Here is a 23,472-nt window from a genome sequence, read left to right on the forward strand (position 1 = left end):
TAAACATATAATTGAACCGGTAGAAGGATCGGAATGATTATCCTCTGTTGTTCATGCAAGGGAACCAAACGGAGCATTACGTCTGTGTGTTGACTTGATGGACTTGAATGACAGAATCTGGGTAAATAGACATCCCTTATCAAATATTACACAAATGTTATCACTAAGAAAAAGGGCTAAGAATTTTACAATACTGGATATGGTGTCTGCATACCATCGGGTGATATTGGGTCGAAATTCATGTCACCTAACTGTATTTATCACCCCTGCAGGAACATTTAGCTTCAAAAGGATGCTATTTGGGCTAGCCTGGACTTCCCCCATTTTCTAAAGAGCAATGGAGTCTCTTTTCAAAGAGGAGGAAGGTGTTGTCTGTTTCCAGGATGTCTTATTAATTTATGCAGAAGATAGATTGACTCATGACAGAAGGTTAGCAAGTGTTGTATCAGTACTGGAAGACAAGGGAATGACATTGACGGCAGATAAATGCACATTTGCTGTGGAGAGTGTGGAATATCTAGGGCATAAGTTGTCAGCAACAGTTGTAGAACCAAAAGAAAGCTTGGTGAGGGTCATATGTAGATGCACCTGTACCAGAAGAGAAGATCAGTTATGATCTTTTATAGGACTTAGGGAATATTATTCAAAATGTATTCCCAGATGTGCGGAAAGGACACATAAATTGTGTTTGATGTTAAAAAAAGGCGAAAGGTTCACATGGAGTGATAACTGTAATAAGGAATTTGAGGATGTAAAAATATGCATTTCTAATGCTATTCCTGTTACATCTTTTGATAAAAAGGACACCAGTATTGTAATTACTGATGCCAGAATGGTATAGGGGCAGTGTTGCAAACAAGAAATGGAAAAGAAGAATTTATAGAATTTGTCAGCTGTGGATTGAGAGAAGCAGAGGGCCATATTTATACTCCGTTTGCGCCGAAATTGCGTCGTTTTTTTTGACGCAATTTCGACGCAAAACTAACGCCAACTAACGCCATATTTATACTATGGCGTTAGAGGCGAATAGCGCCAAAGTTCCCGGAATGTGCGTCATTTTTTAGCGTGAACCCCTTCCTTGCGTTAATGATATGCAAGGGAGGCGTTCCCGTCTAAAAAATGACTCCCAGGCCTTTACGTGGTATTTATACTCCCGGGCAAAAGAGACGCCCGGGAGTTGGCGTGGCTAAAAGCGGCGCATTTGCGCCGCTTTTTAACGCCTGGGTCAGGCATGGCGTTAAGGGACAAGTGGGCTCAAAATGAGCCCAGAGTGCCCTCCCCTGCCCCCAGGGACCCCCCCTGCCACCCTTGACCACCCCAGGAGGACACCCAAGGCTGGAGGGACCCACCCCAGGGACATTCAGGTAAGTTCAGGTAAGTATTTTTTTTTTTTTTTTTTAATAATATTTTGTGGCATAGGGGGGCCTGATTTGTGCCCCCCTACATGCCACTATGCCCAATGACCATGCCCAGGGGACAGAAGTCCCCTGGGCATGGCCATTGGGCAAGGGGGCATGACTCCTATCTTTACAATGATAGGAGTCATGTTGATGGGGGATGGGCGTCGTTAAAAAATGGCGCAAGTCGGGTTAAGACGATTTTTTCGACGTAACCTGACTTGCCCCATTTTAAGACGCCCATGCGCCATTTTCCCCCTACGCCGGCGCTGTCTGGTCTACGTGGTTTTTTCCCACGCAAACCAGGCAGCGCCGGTCTGATTGCGCCGTCTAACGCCATTCCATAAATACGGCGCCCGCATGGCGCTTCAGAATGGCGTTAGACGGCGCAAAACTTTTTGACGCTAAACTGCGTTAGCGCAGTTTAGCGTCAAAAAGTATAAATATGGGCCAGAATCTTTCTATTCGGTTGTGTAACAGGAGGCATTAGCATGCTGGTGGGATGTGGATAATTTCAGCAAATTTTTATGGGGTTCAGAATTTGTGATCAGGGTTGATCCCAAACCATTGATCGACATGTTCGCCACAAAAGGATCTGCCAAATCTACCCCTGGTATATCAAAATGTCAGTATAGACTTTATGACTATAAAGGTTGATTGGAGTATATCCACGGTGTCAAAAACATAATGGCAGATTGTTGATTTGGATTACCATTGGTTGAAAAGCACAGTTTTTAAGAGGATGATGGAGAAAATGAATCAATTGTGATAAATGGTATATCCACGGTTACCAGTAATGCTATATCAGAACATGAATGGTTAGAAGCTTTAGAAAAGGAAGTTGTGTTGAGCAAGGTTATGGACCATGTAAAAAAGGGTTGGCCAAAGGGAAAAATCTCTGATGAAAATTTTGATGCATATAGGCATTTGGGCCAGAAGCTACATATAATGAAGAATGTGCTACCTAGAGCTGAAGTGTTGGTTGTGCCTGAAATTCTGAGAAGTAAGATAATCAAATTGGTTCATGAGAATCGCATTGGTATTCGAGCCATGAAGAGGCGAGTAAGGGAAACGTATTGGTAGCCCAGTTTAGACAGGGATGTGGAGAGGTCTGTGCGTCAGTACATGTATTGTGTTGCGTTGTGTTGCAAGTTTCAGGTAACCGTTCCGAGTTCTATAAATGTTGTGCCAGTTCCTGAAAAGGTTTGGTCTAAATTGGCTGCAGATATAATTGGACAAATAAGAGTAAAAAGTAGCCAAGAGAAGTATGGAATTGTATTAATTGATTATTTTTTGCAATGGCCCGAAGTGGAATTTGTCAACAGTATCACTTCAACTTCTGTTACAAAAGTCATGGGAAAATGTTTTATGTGGGAAGGAGTTCCTGATGAAATTGTTTCTGATAATGGGCCACAATGTCTGTTACAAGACTTCAAGAAATATATGAGTGAATTTGACATTAGACATCTTAGGACCTCATTGTACCATGGTAGGAGCAATGGTTTCGTGGTAAGGTTTAATTGAGTAATAAAAGAAAATCTGCAGCTGTCGATGGTGAGTGGTCTTTCCTAAAAACAGGAAATCAAGAATTTGTTGTGGGCAATTCGCACCACACCGAATGCTGATACTGAAGTGTCAATTTTTGTGCTATTAAAAGGGTGAGTTCCTGTTTCAAAAATGTCTAGGGAATGGATAGGATAAGAGACTTCATGGGCAAGACTTTTAAAGACGAAGGAGGATGGCACAAGACAAGTACATCAAAATATATGCAAAATAATTATTAGTTAATGAAGGGTTATGGTGAGAATTAAGAAACCAATGAGTGAAAAGGGAAGAAACAATCTCTCTAGTCCCATGAAAGTAAAGAATGTGGGAAGGTATGTAGCCACATTGGAAGATGGCAGTTGTTGGGATAAGGACAAAGTGTCAATTGTGCATAGTGAAGGACATGGGAATGGTCAATTAAAAATATCAGAATCCAACAAGGGAAACTTAGAAGCGGTTCCTAAGAGATCTGATAGAACTAGAAGTGTACCTACAAGATTAAGGGATTATGACATGAGTAGATACAATGGCTCTGGGCATATGTTGAAAGGTCAATTCTAATTCCCACGATTCTAGAGGAGAATCAGGGCAAGGTCTTTACCTGAGAGGGAGGAATGCATTACAAGTTTGTGATGAGGGCACAAAAACATATTTATGGTGTGAGTAAGATGTCTGTGGTGGGAGTGCAATGAGAAGATTGTGTCCCGATCTAGTAGTAGGATTTGACATCAGTGAGGGTAGACATCAAATTATTCAGCGCATGTACATAGGATTCGAGATGTTCTGAGGTTGTGGTTTCCTCCATTTCTGTAGGAGTACACACATTGTGGTTGTACGTGCATGGATAGAAGGAATTGTCCCTGCTTGTAATAGGGGGCTGCAGAGACTACGTTGGGTCATTGATAGTGTGAGTCAATAGTGGAAGGGTATTTGAGGAGTGTGTCTGATAATATTTGAGGGCCCAGGAGGGGAGGGATTGCAGCAAGCGTTTCCAGTGGGTGAAGTTATCAAGATCAGGTGAAAAATTGTAACGTGCAAGTGAGTAGAGGATGAGGTTGTATTTTTTCAGGAAGTGATCTATCACACATTGGCTGAATTGGATGGGATGTTATATGATGCTGAAGTTTGATGAAATAACAAAGAGGCACAGTAGTAAAGTAGTAGATTCCACAGCAGCTGAGACACCGGTAGCACAGATGCTGGAACTAGGTCAGACATTATTAAAATGTTCAGGATAGGTACTAGAGTGTGTTTGAGAATATTGAGCAGGGGAGAAACTGGGGTAGGGTGGGACAACGTAGACAGCATCTGGTTTACGGAGTAAAATCCAGATGAATAATAGTTTTGCAGAAATGTATAGAACAATGGACAGTAACTGAATGTTTCTAGTATGCTAGCACAAGAACGTATACATTGTGCCTGCAATTAAATCATATGGAACAAAGAATCAAAGTAGCAATCACACAAGAGAAAATTTGTACAAAACTTTATTGGGTTAAAAAATAAACAGACTTGCAGCAAAGACATGACATTAAGATTCTGAGGTGCAACGTTGGAGGGATTACTCTGAAAAATACATCACTGTCATGGGAAATGGAAAATCTGCTACTCGGATTGACAGCATCCTGGCTCTGCACAGGGGTGTATATGAAAATGGGGGTTTTAGGCAGGACCTTCCAAATGGGGCAGAAGCCTGTAGCTTAAGGGTGTGTAGTTGACTATCCTTGGAGTTGAAATGCGGAACATCTATATTCTACAAAATATATAAATGAGAAACAAAACTCTGCAATCTGATTAGCAATATTCAGAAGTTCTCGTAATGATGCATAAAGTGGGCCTGATCTCGTTTGTTCAGCTGACGACAAGCTTTTTCCACATTCTTGGTCATGCCCGGGGGCCCACAGCTGAAGACCCCAATCTTGCGCACCTAAAGGGATAAAAATAAAACATTTAAATTTTTAATTTAAAAAGGCAAAGTGGAAAAGTAGGGTTTGAAGATAGGTAAAATTCACAATAGTGGTGCACAGAAGATACAGATTTAGATAAGCTTCAATAGGAGTCTTATAGATCTGAGGGCATGCCTCACAGTTTGATCCTATCTTGAAGCTCCGGGATCTACATATTTGCTATCACTGTTAACCCGCATTGATTTCAAATTGCTCATTGCCTCTCTGAGCAAGTCCCAAATTCAACCATTGACCTATCAACCATTTCTTGGATCTCATATGCTTTAACCTATTATTTAATTATCTTTATTACAAGCCTGTGGCAGACTTTTTGCTTCTCCTAAATCATTCAGAACACAAAGGGGCATATTTGAACTCTGTTTGCGCTACATTTGCGTAATTTCTTTTACGCTAATTCGCTGCAAACTTAACTCCATATTTATATTTTGACCCTAGACACGTCTTTTTTGGATGCATGAACCTACCTTTATGTCAATGAGATGCAAGGTAGGCGTTCCCATCCAAAGATGGCACTATCGCCATAGCACCATATTTATCCCCTGTGCAAAATTGACGCATGGGTGGGATGTGGCCCCCAAGTAATGGCACTAAGCTTGCTTAGTGCCATTATTTAACACCTGGGTCAGACCAGGCGTTAGGGGACCTTTGGATCCATTTACATGGTCAAACACCATGGAATGGGCCCACAGGTGCCAACCCCAAACCCCAGGAACACCCTGGCCCACACCAGAGGGACACCACAGGGTAAGTATAGGTAAGTATGAGGGGACTTTTTTTAAAAGTGCCATTGGGGGCCCTAACAAGGGGCCCCCTGCATGGCACTGTGGGCAATGGCCATGCCCAGGGAACACTTGTCCCCTGTGCTGGCCATTGGGGTGATGGGCATGTCTCCTGTCTTTTTTAATTGCTCCTTTCTTTGGAGCAGATTGCAAAAAACATTATTACATAATTATTGTTGGATTTGTACATAGCTGCTATGAAAGTTTGCAGAGAATGCCAAATTGTATTTTCACAACTTCTTGTATTATTGACTGGTTAAATATTTTTAGTTGAGAAAGTGATGAAGATGCTCCATTTTCCAACAGCGTTTCAAACTATTTTGAGGCGAGTCCTGCTTTCTTGGCACATTACTAAAATAGTCCAATACTTCATGAGTTCAGTTAAGGAAAATGAGCCTGTTAGCAATTCATGTGAAAATTGTGCTATTTAGCCCCTTTTTTTCAGAACTTTTCTCAGTCAGAGAACACCATGCAAGAGCACCCTTGAAGAAGTAGAGCTTACTTCATTTGTGTGTTTGCTGCCTGTATTTTGGTGTGGGTATTTATGCCCTATCGCTTTAAAGGTTCAGCAGCCGCTACTAAGGTACAAGTTCCCTGTACACAAATGGAAAATGAGCAAATGTAGATCTCAGACAATGTGGAGCGAGCAAACCTGTGGCAGAGGCAATATCACTTAAACTACCATCTTGTATGCGCAAAGCTGACAAAAGAACAGTGTATCCCTGCTCTTAGCTTTCATTGTGTGTAATATGTAATGGTTTTAATTTAAAGCAAAATATTAGGGTTGTGTGGGTCTATAAGTCCTGTCCACAAGGAGCCTGATCCTACATAAATGTAACTACAATGCTGTTTAACAATAAAAATGAGCAAGAAGATGACACATAAAGAAGAGCGTAGGCAGTGGATGGGAAACTCATGCTTAGCAATGACCATTACAGACCTCAGGATGAACTTCTTGTAATGAGTCGAAGAATTGAACGAATGGGGGTCTACCGAAGTGAGTGATGGAGCGCAGCCCCGTGAACAAGCTCTGGTTCAGCACTTTCTGGAAGTGACGTTCACAGATGTACTGAAATGATAAACAGGCACAAGAGTTAAGAGAGCATTTTAGATCAAAGGCACATTTTCTAACTTCTGAATAACTCAATTCTGACTTTTTCATTTCTCCACGTTTATTCACTACATAATACAACATCATCCAACAGTTCCTAACCAGAAGTGTATTTCATAATACTGCCTGATAGCCAAGGACCCTGACCAGTCAGATTACGAGAAACAGTGTAAATGAGAGAGTTCAGTAGTTGCCTCTATTTGAAGGGCTAGCAAAACTGCAAACATATGATGCATAAATAAGCCCTCATCTGGAACCTCTCGCAAAGCCTTAAAGAACTGATAATAATGTGACATCGAGCTCAAAAATTACCACCCTGTCCCTCTGCTCCCCTTCTCAGCCAAGGTCCTGGAAAAAGCCATCAGCGAGCAACTCTCTGAACACCACAACCTGCTAAACTCCTTCCAATGTGGTTTCCACTCCAACCACAGCACAGAGACTGCCCTCATTACTGCAACGGACTACATCAGGACCCTCCTAGACCACAGAGAGAAAACAGCCCTGATCCTCCTTTCGGCACCATCTCACACTTCACCCTCACCTTCAGACTCCACCACATCGGGATCCGAAGCAACGCCCTAAAATGGATCCACGTCTTCATCACAGGCTGCACCCAGAGGGTCTGCCTCCCACCTTTCATGTCAGAACCTAAGAACAACATTTGCGGTGTCCCTCAGGGATTGCCCCTCAGCCCCACCCTCTTCAATGTCTAGGTGACACCAGTAGCTGAAATTGTCCATTCCCATGGACTCAACATCATCTCCTATGCCAACGACACAGCTAATACTCTCCCTCACTGTAACCCATGCCACCCCCAGAGACAACTTCAGCAACACCATGACACACGTTGTTGAATGGATGAGATTTAACTGCTTGAAACTGAACACAGACAAAATGGAGATGATCAGCTTTGGAAGCAACCGCTCCCCCTGGATGCCTTCTGGTGGCTATCCATGTTCGGACAACCTCCGACCCCCACAGACCATGCATGCAACCTTGACATCATCATCGACAGCAAAATTACCTTTAAACAGCAGACAAACACAGTGGGGTCCTCGAAGTTCCATAACCTCTGCATGCTACGTAAGATTGTCCAATGGATCTCCAGAAAGGTGGTCATCCAAGCCATCATCACCAGCAGACTAGACTACCGAAACACCTTCTACATCAGACTCCCCGCCCAGCTCCTCCACTGCCTCCAGAGCATTAAGTATGCAGCAGTAAGACTCATCCTAGACCTCCCCAGAAGTGCCCACCTCACCCCCAAGCTCATAGATCTACACTGGCTGCTGGTGCACAAGAGATGCAAATTCAAGGTTCTGACGATCAGTTACAAAGCACTTCACAATATTGGACCCAAGCTAATCAACCACAGACTCTCCTTCGTGCTCTCGCTCTCACCCTCATGCATGTCCCAAGAATCCAACGCAGCCACAGCGGAGGCCGCTCCTTCTCCTACCTCACTGTAAGGTCCTGGAATAACCTCCCCCCACCTTCACACATGGCACACCCTCCACTACTTCAGGAAAAAGCTCAAGACATGGCTATCTGAGGAGTAGCCCAGGTGCACAGCAATTTCCCAGAGTGCCTGGATACACCCCGGGGTCATAAGCCTTGATTTAAAGATCCACTGATTGATTAACATGTGGTACCCTATCACATAACATTGCAGAATGCCCAAGCAGCAAAGCAAAAATATTTTTGCAAATGTCAGTACTACACGAAGGGGTGCAAGATCTTAAGGAGCATACTGTTGAAAGTAAGAGGGCTTCACTACTTTAGAAAGAAAATTTGTGCCTTGAATGCAAAGAATACCTTTTTAAATAAAAGTTGTGTATCAGGATTGATGTCTGCTTTGTTTTCTTGATTTAAACTACTTGCCTAGTGACCAGAACCCTGCTCCATATTACACAACACCACCGGGAGTCCAGGCCACATGATTTCCTGACTTTGAGGGCCTTTCTGCAAAGCTCGTGGAAACTGGATTACTTACATGGTCATTTGGACCAATCAATGACATCAGGTGCTAAAACATCCTGACCCAAATTACATTTGTGCAAGGTGGTCACAGTAATAACGTATTAAACATATGCAACCAAAGCATTAAAGCATAAACAAAAGGCAGTATTAAAAAAGGCAGACATGACTTGAAAACACTTTGCTCACTAACTATGCAGTGTTTGTCCGAATGTGGCTGCATAACTGGTAATTTGTTATGGTTTCTATTTTAAACAAATCAGTTAATCATGGCTGGCAATTAGGGCCTTCCAAGGTTTGCTCTGCAACCCCTAGCTTGCAGTTTGGTGCCACTGACACTGCTCTTGCTATTCCTGGTCTCAAGAATCATGAAGGTAGCAGCATAAATAGGAATTTAACAAGATGCTGTGCTGATTTTATATAGTCACAGTCAGTAATAGTGCCAACGTTTGCATTCCTCTCTCCCCCGAGAGTCTTTCAGTGTTTTACCCGAGTCCCTGAAAAAAATCAGCATACCAGCATGGTGGTGCGGAGGTCAAACTTCTCAGCCAGCTGGGTGATGTAGATGTGTACAGACACCAGGTCATTCTTATCGTTCGCCTCCAAATCCCGAATGATGTCTGCCAGCCACTCAAACTGTCGCTGCGTACGGGTCACCCAGATGAAGTAAACCTGAAGCCACACAAACCAGACGATTCAATGTTACATGATGAAGATTTGCATGCTGCTAGTAAGATGGGCGATCAAACTGGAAAAATAATGTCCATCAGATACAGCTGACCTCATTAAGGGGGTTATTACAACTTTGGAGGAGGTGTTAATCCGTCCCAAAAGTGACGGTAAAGTGACGGATATACCACCAGCCGTATTACGAGTCCATTATATCCTATGGAACTCGTAATACGGCTGGTGGTATATCCGTCACATTTGGGACGGATTAACACCTCCTCCAAAGTTGTAATAACCTCCTAAGTGTTTTGTGATAATTCTCACTTGGGTGAAGGGTTGAAGTAGTACTGTGCGTGGTTATACTCCATCACATTTCGCCAGGTCTCAGCTGGTGAAATGTGCTTGGGGAAAACACCTCGGAATACATCATTAACTCGTGTTAGTTGGTGTCCAAACACTGATCTGTGTGGTATTCCTCATTATCAGTATAAAAACGTATAATTCTGCATCAGGGTTTTACCCCACAGACCATTACCACGGTTATCGTAATAGTACTTAATGCTTTTTCTGGTCAACTATTAAGGAGGGCAAGTTTGTGAGTGTGAATAAATTACACATAATTTTACATATGCTATTAGGGAAAGATACCTTGATGCTGTCTACTACACCGACACTTTTACATTGGATCTAAGCCTCACTGTATCACCACTACTTTCTTACACAAGTTCTACCAATCACCATATAAATCTGATCTACTTAAACAGTGTCTGAGTATGTAAGCATTGGTCCTACAAAGGGTTGATGGGTGAACACAGCAACCTTACATTCATTCACAACATGATTGTCTACTTTGAATTTCAGATGTATAATCGAAACATCACTATATCAATATCACTTCCTTCACACTGTCCTATCTACAGGTTATCTGACAACTAATATTAACCAAGTTGTTTGTGCACCCACTGAATTTGGGATGTTGGCCCAAATTTATTTTTTAGTGATGTGAGAAAGAACAGTTCTCTAAAGAGCAGTGACTATTTATTTTTTAAATGTCTTGTTTTATACTGGATGTATTGGAAGAAAGGCCCAAAAATGGCAAGTCAGGGATTCTCTTTTGTGGAAAAAACACAATTGTTTGATTCTTAGGCCTAAGCATGAAAGCTATATCCAAGTGACTGTGGTCTGTTTCGTCCCACATGGTAGCAAGTCTTTTTGATTACAGCTTGTATGAACTGTGAAATCACTTCACTACAAACTATATAGACAGAATAGCAGACGGTGGTATTTCTACTATGCTTACATCTATGTGGACACATTTAAAATACTGCTGTCCGCTATATGCAATAGTTAATTATAGCCCTTTGCCTATGGTCATAGGCATTTATGCTTTTAAAACCATTGCTTTGTTACAATATATAATTCTGCACAGCGCAGGTTAGTATCATTATAAGTGTGTCTTTTTTATTCAGGATCTTTCTATTACTAGCATTTTTCGTTTCCTTCACCGGGTCTTGTATTATTATCACTTTCCCACTTCTTCAACTGCAACCTTGTATCATCATAACCTGCTCACTTCTTGTACAAGATCGTTCAATAATTATGAGTACTTCTTACCTTTTTACATAAAATCTTAGAGTTGACAGATGATTTAAAGACCAGATCTTTGAGGATGGAAGCAAAGGGTGTCACTCCGATACCTCCGCCCACTAGGACTGAAACTTCAAACTTGTTCCACTCTTGATGCCCCTCTCCAAAAGGTCCATCCAGGTAAATCTTAATTAAGGGAACAATAATTTGTGAAAAATCACATTTATTTTTATCGATCCTAAATGGTTTCATCTATAAATATGTGAAAAATCACATTTGAGGACAGCCCTACAAATGGCTTTCTTCGGGAAGTGGGTCTTACTAAGCCGTGCAAAGCTACTTTACGTGGCTCTATGTGGTTTAGTAAATCTAAAGTCACCAAGGCAGCACATTGCTTTTTATTATATTATTTATATTACATTATTTCTTATTTAGTTTTATTTACAGTGCTTTATATTCGACAAACATAAAGGCACAGTTATAAAAATGGGCCAAAAACAAAAGTGGCTTTCATAAACAAGGGACAAAAACAAGAGGGCATCCACAAACCTTGAGCAAGGGTAAAAACTCACAAAGCAAAGATAAACCCAAAAGTGGCACACATACAGCAAACTGTAAATGAGAGGGCCATGAATAGCTCAGGGTAAAAAAAAAACAAAGGGCCCATCTACAATGTAGGATTAAGAATAAACAAATAGAACTAATGCACATAGCTAACGAAGGGGAAGAAGGCCTTTTTCCATTTACCTTAGGGTAACCTTCTAACTCAGCCAGACTGTCGGGGGAGTAGAGCTCCCTCAAGCGGGTGGTCCATGGCCCAGCAGCCCTAATGTGCAGGCTCAGCGTGTCTTCATGTGGAGCAGAGGTGAGCGTGAAGGGGTGGTACTCATTGGTTCCCAGGGAGAGGCAGGCAATTCTTACCCACTGCCCAGACTTGTAATCAAAGTCCTCTGGCCTCTGAAACTTGAGATTTGTGACACCTAGTAGATAAAAAGTGTTACTGTGATCTCACATTGCACTCATGGGTAACACAATCCATCCTATGTGCTCCTGGACAGCTAAGCTGTTCCCATTATAAGTGTATGTCTTTAGTCATAGATTACCAGTAGGGTATTCACGGCAAAGTGTGATATTAAAGTGTTTGTGGACCCAGAAACATTCTATTTTATTGGTTATGCTATATGGACGTCACTGACGATGCTGTTATGAGACACAATGTCACATGTCATCATCAAACATGGGGTGTGGGTTTGTTGATATACCCCTTAGTTCACCAATATCACTTACCTTTGTGAATTTTAAACAACACATTACCCCTATGTCCCTCGTCCCAGTCATTACAACATGAGGTGCTGTCACCATCTTCTTTATGCATTTCCTCCTTTCCCATTGATTCCGAGTGTTCTCTACAAGTTCAAGCAGGAGAGAGGGGACTTGATACTGGCAGTCCCTTACTGGCTGCGGAGATCCTGGTTTTTGCTCCTCTAGTCCCTGGTTCTCCTTCCTCCTTGGATGTTTCCAAAATTCCCTTATCCCCTCAGATATTCGCCCCTGACCTTTCAGCTTCAACTTACTCTGTCAGTTTGGAGGTTGAGAAATCAGATCTCCTAGCACAGGGCCATTCTCCTGCCTTGGTCATTCAACACTCAAGATGGTCTTCCCACTTTCAAATCCTGTTCAAAGCACTGGAAGTCTTTTGACACATGGTGTTCTGCTCGTTCTTTTTCTGCACCCACCTGTAGTTTGTCTACTGTTTTGCACTTTCTTCTGGATACGTTTCACTTGCATCTTTCTCTTTTCACATTGAAGACTCAGTTGTTGCTAGCAAGGCTTTTAGGTCCTTTTCTGTGATCCAGTCTCTGATTTCTAGAGTTTTCAGTAGTTTTTCTATGGTGCAGCCACCGTAGATTCCGCTTTCTCTTGCCTGGGATCTTCTGGCTGTCTTATGTGCTTTGCAGTTCCCTTCATTTGCGCCTCTGGATGAGGGGGAATTTAAATTTTCTTCATATAAGGTGCTTTTTCTGATGGCAATCATGTTGGCCAGGAGAATTTGAGAGTTTGGTGCATTCAAATTCTGCTCTCCTTTTCTTTGGTTTCTGGATAATGGTGTTGTGTTGAAACCTGGTCATACCTTTGTTCCTAAGGTCAATTCCATTTTTCATAGGTCAGAGGAAATTCTTCTTCCTTCTTTCTTTCCCTCTCCCACCTCCCGGGAGAAACATTTCTTGCATTCACTTGACGCTAAAAGATCTCTTTTGCTATATGTCTTTAGTTCTCAGCAATTCAGGAAAACTGACTCACTGTAACCTTTGGACAGACAGGGCGAGGCAGGAAGGCGTCCTCTATGACTTTGAGTAAATAGATTAAATCGATCATCTCAATGGTCCTTCAAGACTTGGCAAGGGACCTTCAGGTTCAGGGGAAGTCCACGAGGGGTATGACGACCTCCTGGGTGGCAGTCCAAGGTGTTTCTGTACAAGAAATCTGTAGGGTGGCCACCTGATCCTCAGAACATACTTTTGCTAGGCACTATCACCTGAATAGTGTTTCTGGTTTACAGTTGAGCTTGGGTGAAGGAGTTTTGAACTCTGCACTTTGATTTCCTCTTTCTGTGTTGTGTGTTTTTCCGATTTTTGCATCTATGAAATGATGGTGTTGTACGGATGCCCCGTTTCCTTCAATTAGTTCATCAAAGTACTTAAAGCTTTGGTATACCTCATGGAGTAATAACTGGGACAAGGGCGAGGGACGTAGGGGTAATGCCCCCGTTACTTACCTGTAATTCTCATTAACCTTAGTCCATTTTGTCCTCGTCACAGACAGTACACCGCACCCACTCTCCCTCCTATCAGTCCTTTGACTGGGCTTGGCTATATAGAAGGAGCCAGAAGTGCCATCCCCCTTTATAGCACCCAGAATGCGTGGGTGGACCTGGCGTTCTAGGATCCAGCTGTTCTTTGTTCCGTGTTGCGAGGTGACAGCAACTCATTTCGGAATGACTGTGACGAGGACGAGATGGACTAAGGGTAATGAAGATTATCGGTAAATAACCGTGGCATTAACTAATTATTCTCAATTGACCTCAATGTTTTATCCAGATTCTGTAAGTTTTTCAGTGTTACCTTCAGCATTAATTTTGTTAGCAAAATAAAAAAGAATTAAATCCTCCTTGAAAACATAAATATGCAGGCCACCCTTCAAGCCCTTTATACAAGGTTTCATTCTAGAAACATGACAAACGCTGAGAGCATATACATTGCTTCTGTAAACACACATTCAAATAGGTGATTATTTTTCAGCCTCAGCAAATACATAAAACCAATTGCTTTGGAACCAAACATGATTGCCACTTCTATTTCAACATGGCAAAAAAATGTGTTTTCAACCATCCCTTACCCTTAACATAGTATGGCATCAGAGCACTTCATTTCTTTTGACTGTGACATGAGGCTCATGCTAGAGACAGTCTGTTGGAACCTTGCTGTAGAGTGTCAAGCAGAAGTTGCAGATTTCCGATCTGAGCATGGAATTTCTGTCGCAGAGGCGATTAGCCAACAGGAAGGTCAAGTTAGCAAAACAAGCGTGCAACTTATGGTATTTGCATCTTGGGAAGATTCCCAGGGAGTTGGTAGCCCAGGTTTTCAAAGTAGTAAGTTCTGTAACCGCGGCTAGGATGGCATGAATCTCGTCCCAGAATTGTGCCAGGGCTGGACATGACCAAAACATATGTTGGAGGTTTGCCATAGGGCTCAAACATCACAAGCAGGTGAGGTGTGCTGCGGGGAAAAAGTTATTGAGGCTGATAGGAGTCAGGTAGGCCTGGTGTAGAAGCATGAATTGTATATTTTAGGGGATTCCAGTGCCTTAACCCATTCAAAGTTGTGAAGGGGTCCGCCGAGGTCATCTTCCCACTTTTGTCGAAGGTGTGCTAAAGGTGTGCTTATGTTCATTCGGAGGGCTTTGTTAAGCCAGGTGATGAGATGTCTCCCATGACCCATGAGGTAAATGGAATGAATGACTGCATGTCTGGGTGGTTCCGCCTCTAGTGGTCCCCAGAGAGAGTGCATGGAGGCCAGTAGGCGTCCATATAAAAGAAACTTTCGGATGTGATAGCGTATTCATGTTAGAGCTCCTCAAAGGTTAAGAGTTGGCCGTCTCAGAACAGGTCACCCATTGTGTCAAATCCACAGGTTTGCCAGTAAACCAACTGCTCCACAGTGATTAGGCCCTGTGTACTGGGGAGTCCCAGTAGTAGGATGTTGGGAGCATAGAAGGTGCCTTTGCTTGTAAATCAGGGAGCTCTTGTGAGACACCTCTGCACCAGCCACCCTAGTAGCGACCATGTGCAATGTATCTTGATATCGGGATGAAGGAGTTGCCGGAGCGTATATGGGTGGAGTGGGCCAGCCTTGGTAGTGGTCTTGAAGGTGTTCTTGCCACCCAGCCAGCCAGTGAGCCACTCAATGGAGCTGGGCTGCCAGTTTCGAAAGAAGGGGCTTCCCACTGGCAGCTGGAGCGTTACAAGGGCAATTTGTCGCCTACTGTCACCCCCAAGTAAAGGATCAAGGTCACAAAAAAACTATTGTGGGGGGTTGTTAGACTTTTCATCCTTGGCATGGTCCCCCTTAACTTTTTGCCTCTAATTCCCAGGTTTTGGATGTGTGCTGGACTCTGAGTTTGCTGTTTTTGTTACTCTGAGCACTTTACCACTGCTAACCAGTGCTAAAGTGCAAGTGCTCCTTTACAAAATGTATATGTAATTGGCTTATCCATGATTGGCATATTTGATTTATTAGTAAGTTCCTAGTACAGTGCACTAGAGGTGCCCAGGGCCTGTAAATCAAATCCTACTAGTTGGCCTGCAGCACTGGTTGTGCCACCCACATAAGTTGCTCTGTAATCATGGCTGTCCAGTTTTAACTGTAAATTCGACTTGGCAAGTGTACCCACTTGGCAGGCCTAAACATTCCCTTTTCTTACATGTTAGAGACCCCTAAGGTAGGCCCTAGTTAGTCCCCAGGGCAGGGTGCAATGAATGGTTAAGGTAGGACATATAGGCCCTCATTACGACCCTGGCGGTATAGAACCGCCAGGGCCGCGGCACGCGGGAGCACCGCCGACAGGCTGGCGGTGCCCCGCAGGGCATTCTGACCGCGGCGGTAACGCCGCGGTCAGAACAGGAAAACTGGCGGTCTCCCGCCAGTTTCCCGTGGCCCGTTTGAATCCTCCAAGGCGGCGCAGCTTGCTGCGCCGCCGAGGGGATTCTGACAAGCCATACCGCCATCCTGTTCCTGGCGGTTCGGCCGCCAGGAACAGGATGGCGGTATGGCTTGTCGTGGGGCCCCTGGGGGCCCCTGCAGTGCCCATGCCAATGGCATGTGCACTGCAGGGGCCCCCGTAAGAGGGCCCCACTTTGTATTTCACTGTCTGCATTGCAGACAGTGAAATACGCGACGGGTGCCACTGCACCCGTCGCACCTTCCCACTCCGCCGGCTCGATTCCGAGCCGGCGTCCTCGTGGGAAGGTTGTTTCCCGCTGGGCTGGCGGGCGGCCTTAATGCGGCCGCCCGCCCGCCCAGCGGGAAACTCAGAATGCCGGCCCGGTATTCCTGCAGCGCAACTTTGGCGGGCGGCCTCCGCCGCCCGTCAAAGTTGTAATGAGGGCCATAGTAATGTGTTTTATATGTCCTGACAGTGAAATATTGCTAAATTCGTTTTTCACTTTTGCAAGGCCTGTCCCTCTCATAGGTTAACATGGGGGCTACCTTTAAATCTGACTAAAGTGTAGATTTCCTTTGGGAGTGGATGGACATTTGGAGTTTGGGGTCTCTGAGATCACAATTTAAAAATACATCTTTTAGTGAAGTTGATTTTAAGATTGTGTGTTTGAAAATGCCACTTATAGAAAGTGAGCATTTTCTTGCTAATACCATTGGTGTGACTTATGCTCACGCTGTTGCCAAACTGTGACACTGTTGGAGCTCGGGCCAGCAATCGCCATATGGAAGTGATGCCATGTTGTGGAGAGTCCATATTCATTTTCGGGGGGCGGGGAGGGGCAGTGCCTGTGATTGGTCCATTGACTCCAAATCATGGAAGGCAACTGGGGAGGTGGTGAGGGAGTGGGCTCTTGTTGCGATCATAGGTCGGCCGCTGATTGGGGGGTCACCACCGGTCCCTCCAAGAGATCCAGGGGCATTTCAAGTACCCCAGGGTACTTGAAATGGAGTGGTGAGAAGGTGAAGTCTGACAAATGGCAAAGGCTACGAGCAGTGCTGACTGTTGACTGTAGTGAGGGGAAGTGGGAAATGGGGTCCGTGGTGTGGACCATCTGTGCCATTGGGTCGCCCTCCTCGCCTCCCGTGTGATCCAAGTCAGGGCATTGTCGATTGGGATTTGGAAGTGGGCCGTCGTGTTCCATCAAACCATGCTTCCACCCAAGCCAAAGCAGGATCTTCGAAGAAGTGGGTGGGGTTCTAATGTATGATTTTCAGTCTGGCTGGGAAAAGCAATAAGTATCAGCCAGATAAATCTAGCAGTTTGTGTTTCACTTCTAGAAAGGAGGCCCGATTCCTTTGTGCTCGAGCAGTGTAGTCTCGGAATACAGATGCTCTGCAGTTTTCGTAGAGCAAAGGTGCTGCAAGTCTGGTAGCTTGGAGGATCATGTCCCTGTCCCTGTAATGGAGCAGTTGGGCTATGACTGGGCAAGGGGGTGGCCCCGAGGGGGGGTGTTTTGGGGTCGGCGAGCCGGCACTCGGTGTGCTCTCTCCATGGTCAAGTGAGGGGTCAGAGTGTTGGCCGGTGCAAATGATTGCACCCAGTGTTCCAAAAAGTAAATCAAATGTTGAATACCTTCCGCTCCCTTGGGGAGCCCACTACGTGGATGTTGTTGCATTGGGCCCTCCCCTCTGCATCTATGGCTCAGGACTCCAGATGATGCACCCTGCTGGGGAGGTCCTGGGTGAGTATTTCATGGTGGTCGAGTTGAGGGGACATCTCCAAGAGGTGATGCTCTGTGTCGGTGACTCGGGCACCCAGCTTGCGTTGATCCTCTCAAAATAAGCCAATCTTAACTCTAATCTACTCTATGCGTGCTTTGACGGAGGACTGGGAAGATTCTGTTGCCTGCAGGATGGTGTCTAGTTTATCAGCAGGGACCCAGGAGTGACCAGGGGTGTCCGTCTCGCAGCCCACACCCCCTAACAGGGTGCAGGTGAAGGTGGATTGCGTTGTTCTTTTGTCCGTTTTTGCTTGTCCATGATGTCATTCTTGTGGGGTTACAAGAGGTCACTCACTGTGCAGTCAAGTGGCCGGGGAAGGGGCCTACAGGGGTCAGAGAACCACCCAGTAGGGCAGGATTCCCAGTATCCGGGTACTGTATCCTCTCCCCCAGCTCACGCTTTTGAGGAGCAGCCACCAGTTGCTGGCAGTGACAGGTGAGGGGGTCTTCTAGTGTTGCCCTCTTTGGGCTAGGCCATTACTGGGTAGTGGATCCTGGTGCAGGTTCTTCCACAGAGTGCGGTGCATCTGGGCAGCTGGCCGCTTGCTGGTAGTGAGCTGCTCCCACCTACTGGATTAGGGTCCATCCGTTTCTGCCTATGTCAGCCAGTCAAGTCAAGAAGCGTGAATTGAATTAGTGAGCTGATTGCCAGCAGTGGGTGCTCAGATGTACAGGCCTCACCCTGATAGTCCCTCATCCAGGCAGGGGGCAAGGGTAGATGCACTGGGCCTATTTTATAGGCTGTGTGAATAAGGGGGTTTTCGGCTGCACCGGGGGGGGCTCTCAGAGAATTGATCTTATGTGGGCCGGATGCCTCCCATCTCGAGGACTGACTCTGGGCCTGGTGCTGGTTAGGCTGTCTCCTTGTGGCACGGCAGGAAGGCAGGGAGGTCTCTGGGAGGGTTGTCTTGGGGCGCTCCCCCTCTGTTAATGGACCAGAGGGCTGCAAAGGGCAGGTGTTTATGCCCCGTGTGGTAACTTAGGCCTTCAGGTGTCTCCCCCGCCGAGGAGTCGGGAGGGCACTCTCTTTGTGGGCCACCCCAGCCCGGGTGGGCTCCTCCCACTCGTCGGCATTACAGAGGAATGGAGTCAGCGGGGGTGTCCATGCCATTTCAGTCTCTGCAGTCGTCCCCCAGTATTCCCGGGGCAGGCCGGTTGCTGTTCCGACCCCCTGATGCATCTCGGCCCCTGTGTGCGAGCATCTGCCTTACTGGTGCTTGGAGAGTAGTCGGAGGGCCTCGTCTGCCTCATTTCAATGACTCTATGATCTCCACGCGGTAAGTCAAGTCTTTTTTGGTGATACCTCCTGCCGCATGTCTGGTTCAGGCCCCAGTTCGCCAGTCCATAGGGCTGCTCTGCCGATCGACAGCCTCGGAAGGGGCAACGTGGAAGGGCCGACAGGAGTCCCAGTTGCAGTCCCGCTGGCAGTGTCAGGGTCCTGACCGTTCTCCACGAGTCACCCAAAGAGATCAGGAATGCCGCTCTCAAGTTAACTGCAGCAGAAGTGGACTCAGGAGATGCCGTGGGCATTTATTAGTGCAGGATCACTTGGGATTGCGACGATTAGGCCAGGAGCTCGCTTAAAATGCATCTTCGACTCCTTAGCCACACCCACCTAATTTGTCCACATGATAATGGTCTTGGGCTGAAGAAAAGAGTATACAATAAGGGTAAGGAATAACCTCACAGGTCAACAATGGTAGTAGCACATGAATGTCCTTGTGCTGCACTTCTGTTCCCTTCTCTCCCTCACTTCAGTAGTTCATGCTCTGTTCATTGCCACTAAGGTAATTGTGCTATATGGTCTCTCTCTACCAAGTACAAACTGCATCCTGAGGAAGCTAACATCCTTGTTGAACTCACCGCACTCATCATTTAATTAGCATGCCGCGCTATACAACTACTTGACCTATTTTTCAAACATCTTATGAAAAAATAACCCAGTTTCCAGGGGTTGTGTTTCTTTTCTCCATCAATCAGTTCTCTGTTCCCTAAAGCAAACAAAAAGTGATTTTGTGTTATCTGACATTGTGAGGTGCTTGTCGGTAAAGCCGAATACAATCCATTATGCTGTTCGAAGTGACAAGGAAATATGACATCGAAAAGACATACAAAGCCTTCAAAGCTGCTGTAAATATCATCCATCTCAAGCCAAAGGGCCTCTTTCAACAAGGAGCTCCTTGAGCTCATCGCAGTCCTTAATAAGGTGCACTTACCAGAGGGAAGCAGTTCTGCTTTCACAACAGCAATCTCTTGCTTCTTCCTGCTCAGGCTGATTAGCTTGTCGCCCACGTACAATATTGCTGGGACAATGAGATACAAGTAGAAGCGGGGCTGCTGGATCAGGGCATAGCTGCCATGGATGAGGGTCTGTGACAAAGAGCAGAATGCAGGTTACATCACACATCCAGGTAATACGTGTCAATGTGACATGAGTAGGGGGGAAGATTGTTACATTAAGTGGCATGACCTCAAGGCTATCTGCTGGGGCCTGGTACCTCACATTAATGTCACAGTGCATTCAGGGACATTGACTTTCAATAAAACAAATACAGACTCTTTGTCAAACCTGGCTTCCTTTCCATGCATGTAAACTGGCTTGGCTGACATACAAATACTTTCCTGTGATTGTTGAGCCCTCATTTGTGAGGATTGGCACTTAAAAAGAAGCACCGCTGTGCCCAATATTTGTCTTATTATAAACCAAGAAGAGAAGGTTGTCAGTGAAGGAAGCACCGTTCACTTTACCAGAATATACAGCACGACATAAAGGTGATGGGTCAGCCAGAAACCACGGAAACTGATGCGCCGGAAGTGGCGGGATGCAAAGACATACATGATAGCAAGGACCACCAGAAGGAGCACGCCCGTCATTCCTGTAATAGAATAAAACATTAACAGGTGTGACACTTCAACAACATCATACAGGTGTTCCACTTGATTGGTATTTCAGGGCAAAACAGCCGACCCTTGATCTACGCGAGGTGAATCTAAGCTCTGACTCAGGAGGTTATGGCTCCAGGTCTTTGAGTACAGGACTCCTCTACCTCCCTGCTGGCTCAAGGCTATGTTTGGACTCTTCAGGCCTGGAATGAATAGACATGAGGGAGATCTGAAACTTTAACACGGGTAAGGATTATTTTCAAATAGATACAAGTCATGTACAAACCACACAATTTAGCCTAATGAATTCTGGTATTTATTTTTTCAAAACTAACATATGTTTTATTAGTCACATATCTCTCCTTAATAGGGATCCTGTTTGGTTCTGGCACTGTGATGTGAAAAAATATATCATGTTTTCTTAAATTTCTCATGAACATGACCCCGTTTCTCTAGTAAGCATTGTGAGCTTGGTACCTCCAGGCAAATTATTGCTATGCTGGTTATGGTTCATTATTGATTGATTAGTCTCCTTCAGGTAAACCCCTATTACAATTGTCCGTCTTCTAAACTGGGCTGCTAGCCTAGGGGAGAACCTGTGAACCTAACGACAAATGTACATAGGGCATTATACATATACACCAAAAGCTCAGGCATTATGTAAAAACTATGTTAGGTAAGAAATACTTTTCTCCTAAATTAATGCGGCAACATTTCACATCAACTGAGTGGGAGAGTAAAAAAAACCCTGCTCATCCCATTTCATTTTTGTATTGTTAATTAGGGGTGTTCTACGCTAAATGCTGACATTGAAAATGTTCTATTCTAAATAATATTGTTTTCTACACCGATAGTAACTTTCTATGTAATACATAAGAAAACCTTTTTTATAAGCTACACACAACAATGGTCAAGGAAAACATAACGATATTTCTTTCAAAGCCGAATTTACGTGGGACTCTGCTGACCTCACTTAAAAATGTGATTCTTTGATGGTCGCTAATTTTTCTACCATGTGTCCTGCTGGTGGTTTATCTACTGTACAAATATGATCACTTCATAAAATCAAATCGTTTACTTCAATTGAAAGTTACTTGTGATGCTTGCAAAGAAAATAAATTTGACTAACCTGGAACTGTCTCAAAGAACCACCAGTAGTACTTCTGAGGCTGGTCAGACCTGGAAAAAAAGAAAGCTTAGTTATTTCTCCGATAGAGCCTCAGAAGAGTCATATACCTCGTGCATCGAAATATTACACGTCTGGGGCTGTGTTTAGTGTTTGTTATCAATTGCAATACTACTGAAGACAAAAGCATGGATCCACTGCTCAGTGAATAATGTGCCTGTTCATGAAACAGAGCAGTTGCAAGTAAACAGCCTCTTGACAGGATTCCTCAAACAAACTGAAGTTGGTGGTTAAGCAGATTTGGGGTTGCAAAGAATAGCAGATGAAATTAAGTGGTTACGGGTCTGCCCCACTGGAAGAGGTCCCGTGTGAAGATTAAGGTGTCATTATGGGTTACATGCATCGGGCCCAGTTATAGAACCGTTTGCCCCACCCTAGAACTATTTTTTCCAACATTATCAGTAATTCCAGGAACAGGAATTACCAGGGATGAAGTGGTGTACTATGACAGTACCCTGAGAAATGAGGAATTACCGGGGGAATCAGAAGTACTGTACACTGTGCCCCTGGTAATTTCCCGTTATGCCTACAGATCCACTGAGTTACCGTGGATCCCATAACTACTCTTACTGGCTCTTCCAGGAATTAGGATATCAGTCATAAGAGTGAGAGCAATTTCCCTAATATTTAAGAAGAAAAGACACCACCAAAAAACTAGGAGACAATGACATGATGTATACTAAGGATTAATTAACTAATGACCTTATATGTTGGAATCCATCTTGTGATTATATTTATTTTCTGTGAGTAAAGTTCTGTGTTAGTGGTGTTGCAATATGGAGCAGGAGCATATACTGTAGAATGGCAAACTAAAGACCCATCTCTTCAAACTGGGCCTACATTTCAAAGCATCGCCCATTTATTTAGTTCTCAGATAGTAGGAGACTGTGTGCTTCTGCTCACTCTATCTGGTAGCACGTAATATGGAGTGAATATGTTCAGAGTTGATGACAAAATGCACACTAATGAATACCATCTCATATAAAGGTTGAGTAATTTGAATATACTAATCACTAGTGTAAAGGAGAAATAGAGACAGTGTCAAATATCCAATGGTCATTGACTGTAAAGGGTAGGGACAGTGAGCAGGTGTAAGTACCACAAGGTATAAATGGGTATCATGCAGCTTAGAAATAGTACAGGTGGGACTGCCATATGAGTGTAATTTTGCATTCCACAATCCATCTCCTTAAGTGAAAACCAGAAATGTCACGTTTCTAGGAAAAGAAGCAATGGAGGTAGAGCTGGGCTTCCAATTTCAGGAATTAGTCTTTTCCATACTACTACGATACAAATCAAGGTGCAGCCCACTTGTATACTAACAAGGGGGAGAGCAGATGAGAGGGGAAAAAGCTTACTAATGCATCCCCC

The 23,472-nt window shown here is 44.5% G+C and overlaps 1 protein-coding gene across 1 annotated transcript in view; it reads right to left on the reverse strand.

Moving 5' to 3' along the window:
* Positions 1 to 4,412: 4,412 nt before the first annotated feature.
* The window catches only part of LOC138283997 (dual oxidase 2-like), a 150,314-nt gene continuing 131,254 nt past the window's right edge, over positions 4,413 to 23,472 (reverse strand). Inside the window, exons 27-34 of the mRNA XM_069222327.1 lie at positions 22,045 to 22,094; positions 20,781 to 20,908; positions 20,249 to 20,402; positions 11,780 to 12,012; positions 11,060 to 11,218; positions 9,293 to 9,448; positions 6,629 to 6,757; positions 4,413 to 4,869 (exon numbers count right to left, since the gene is read on the reverse strand). Coding sequence (XP_069078428.1) covers positions 4,747 to 4,869; positions 6,629 to 6,757; positions 9,293 to 9,448; positions 11,060 to 11,218; positions 11,780 to 12,012; positions 20,249 to 20,402; positions 20,781 to 20,908; positions 22,045 to 22,094 — 1,132 coding nt within the window. The 3' untranslated portion in view covers positions 4,413 to 4,746. The remainder of the gene's footprint in view (positions 4,870 to 6,628; positions 6,758 to 9,292; positions 9,449 to 11,059; positions 11,219 to 11,779; positions 12,013 to 20,248; positions 20,403 to 20,780; positions 20,909 to 22,044; positions 22,095 to 23,472) is intronic.

This window comes from Pleurodeles waltl, chromosome 3_1 (assembly GCF_031143425.1).
Source record: "Pleurodeles waltl isolate 20211129_DDA chromosome 3_1, aPleWal1.hap1.20221129, whole genome shotgun sequence".
Lineage (NCBI taxonomy): Eukaryota > Metazoa > Chordata > Amphibia > Caudata > Salamandridae > Pleurodeles > Pleurodeles waltl.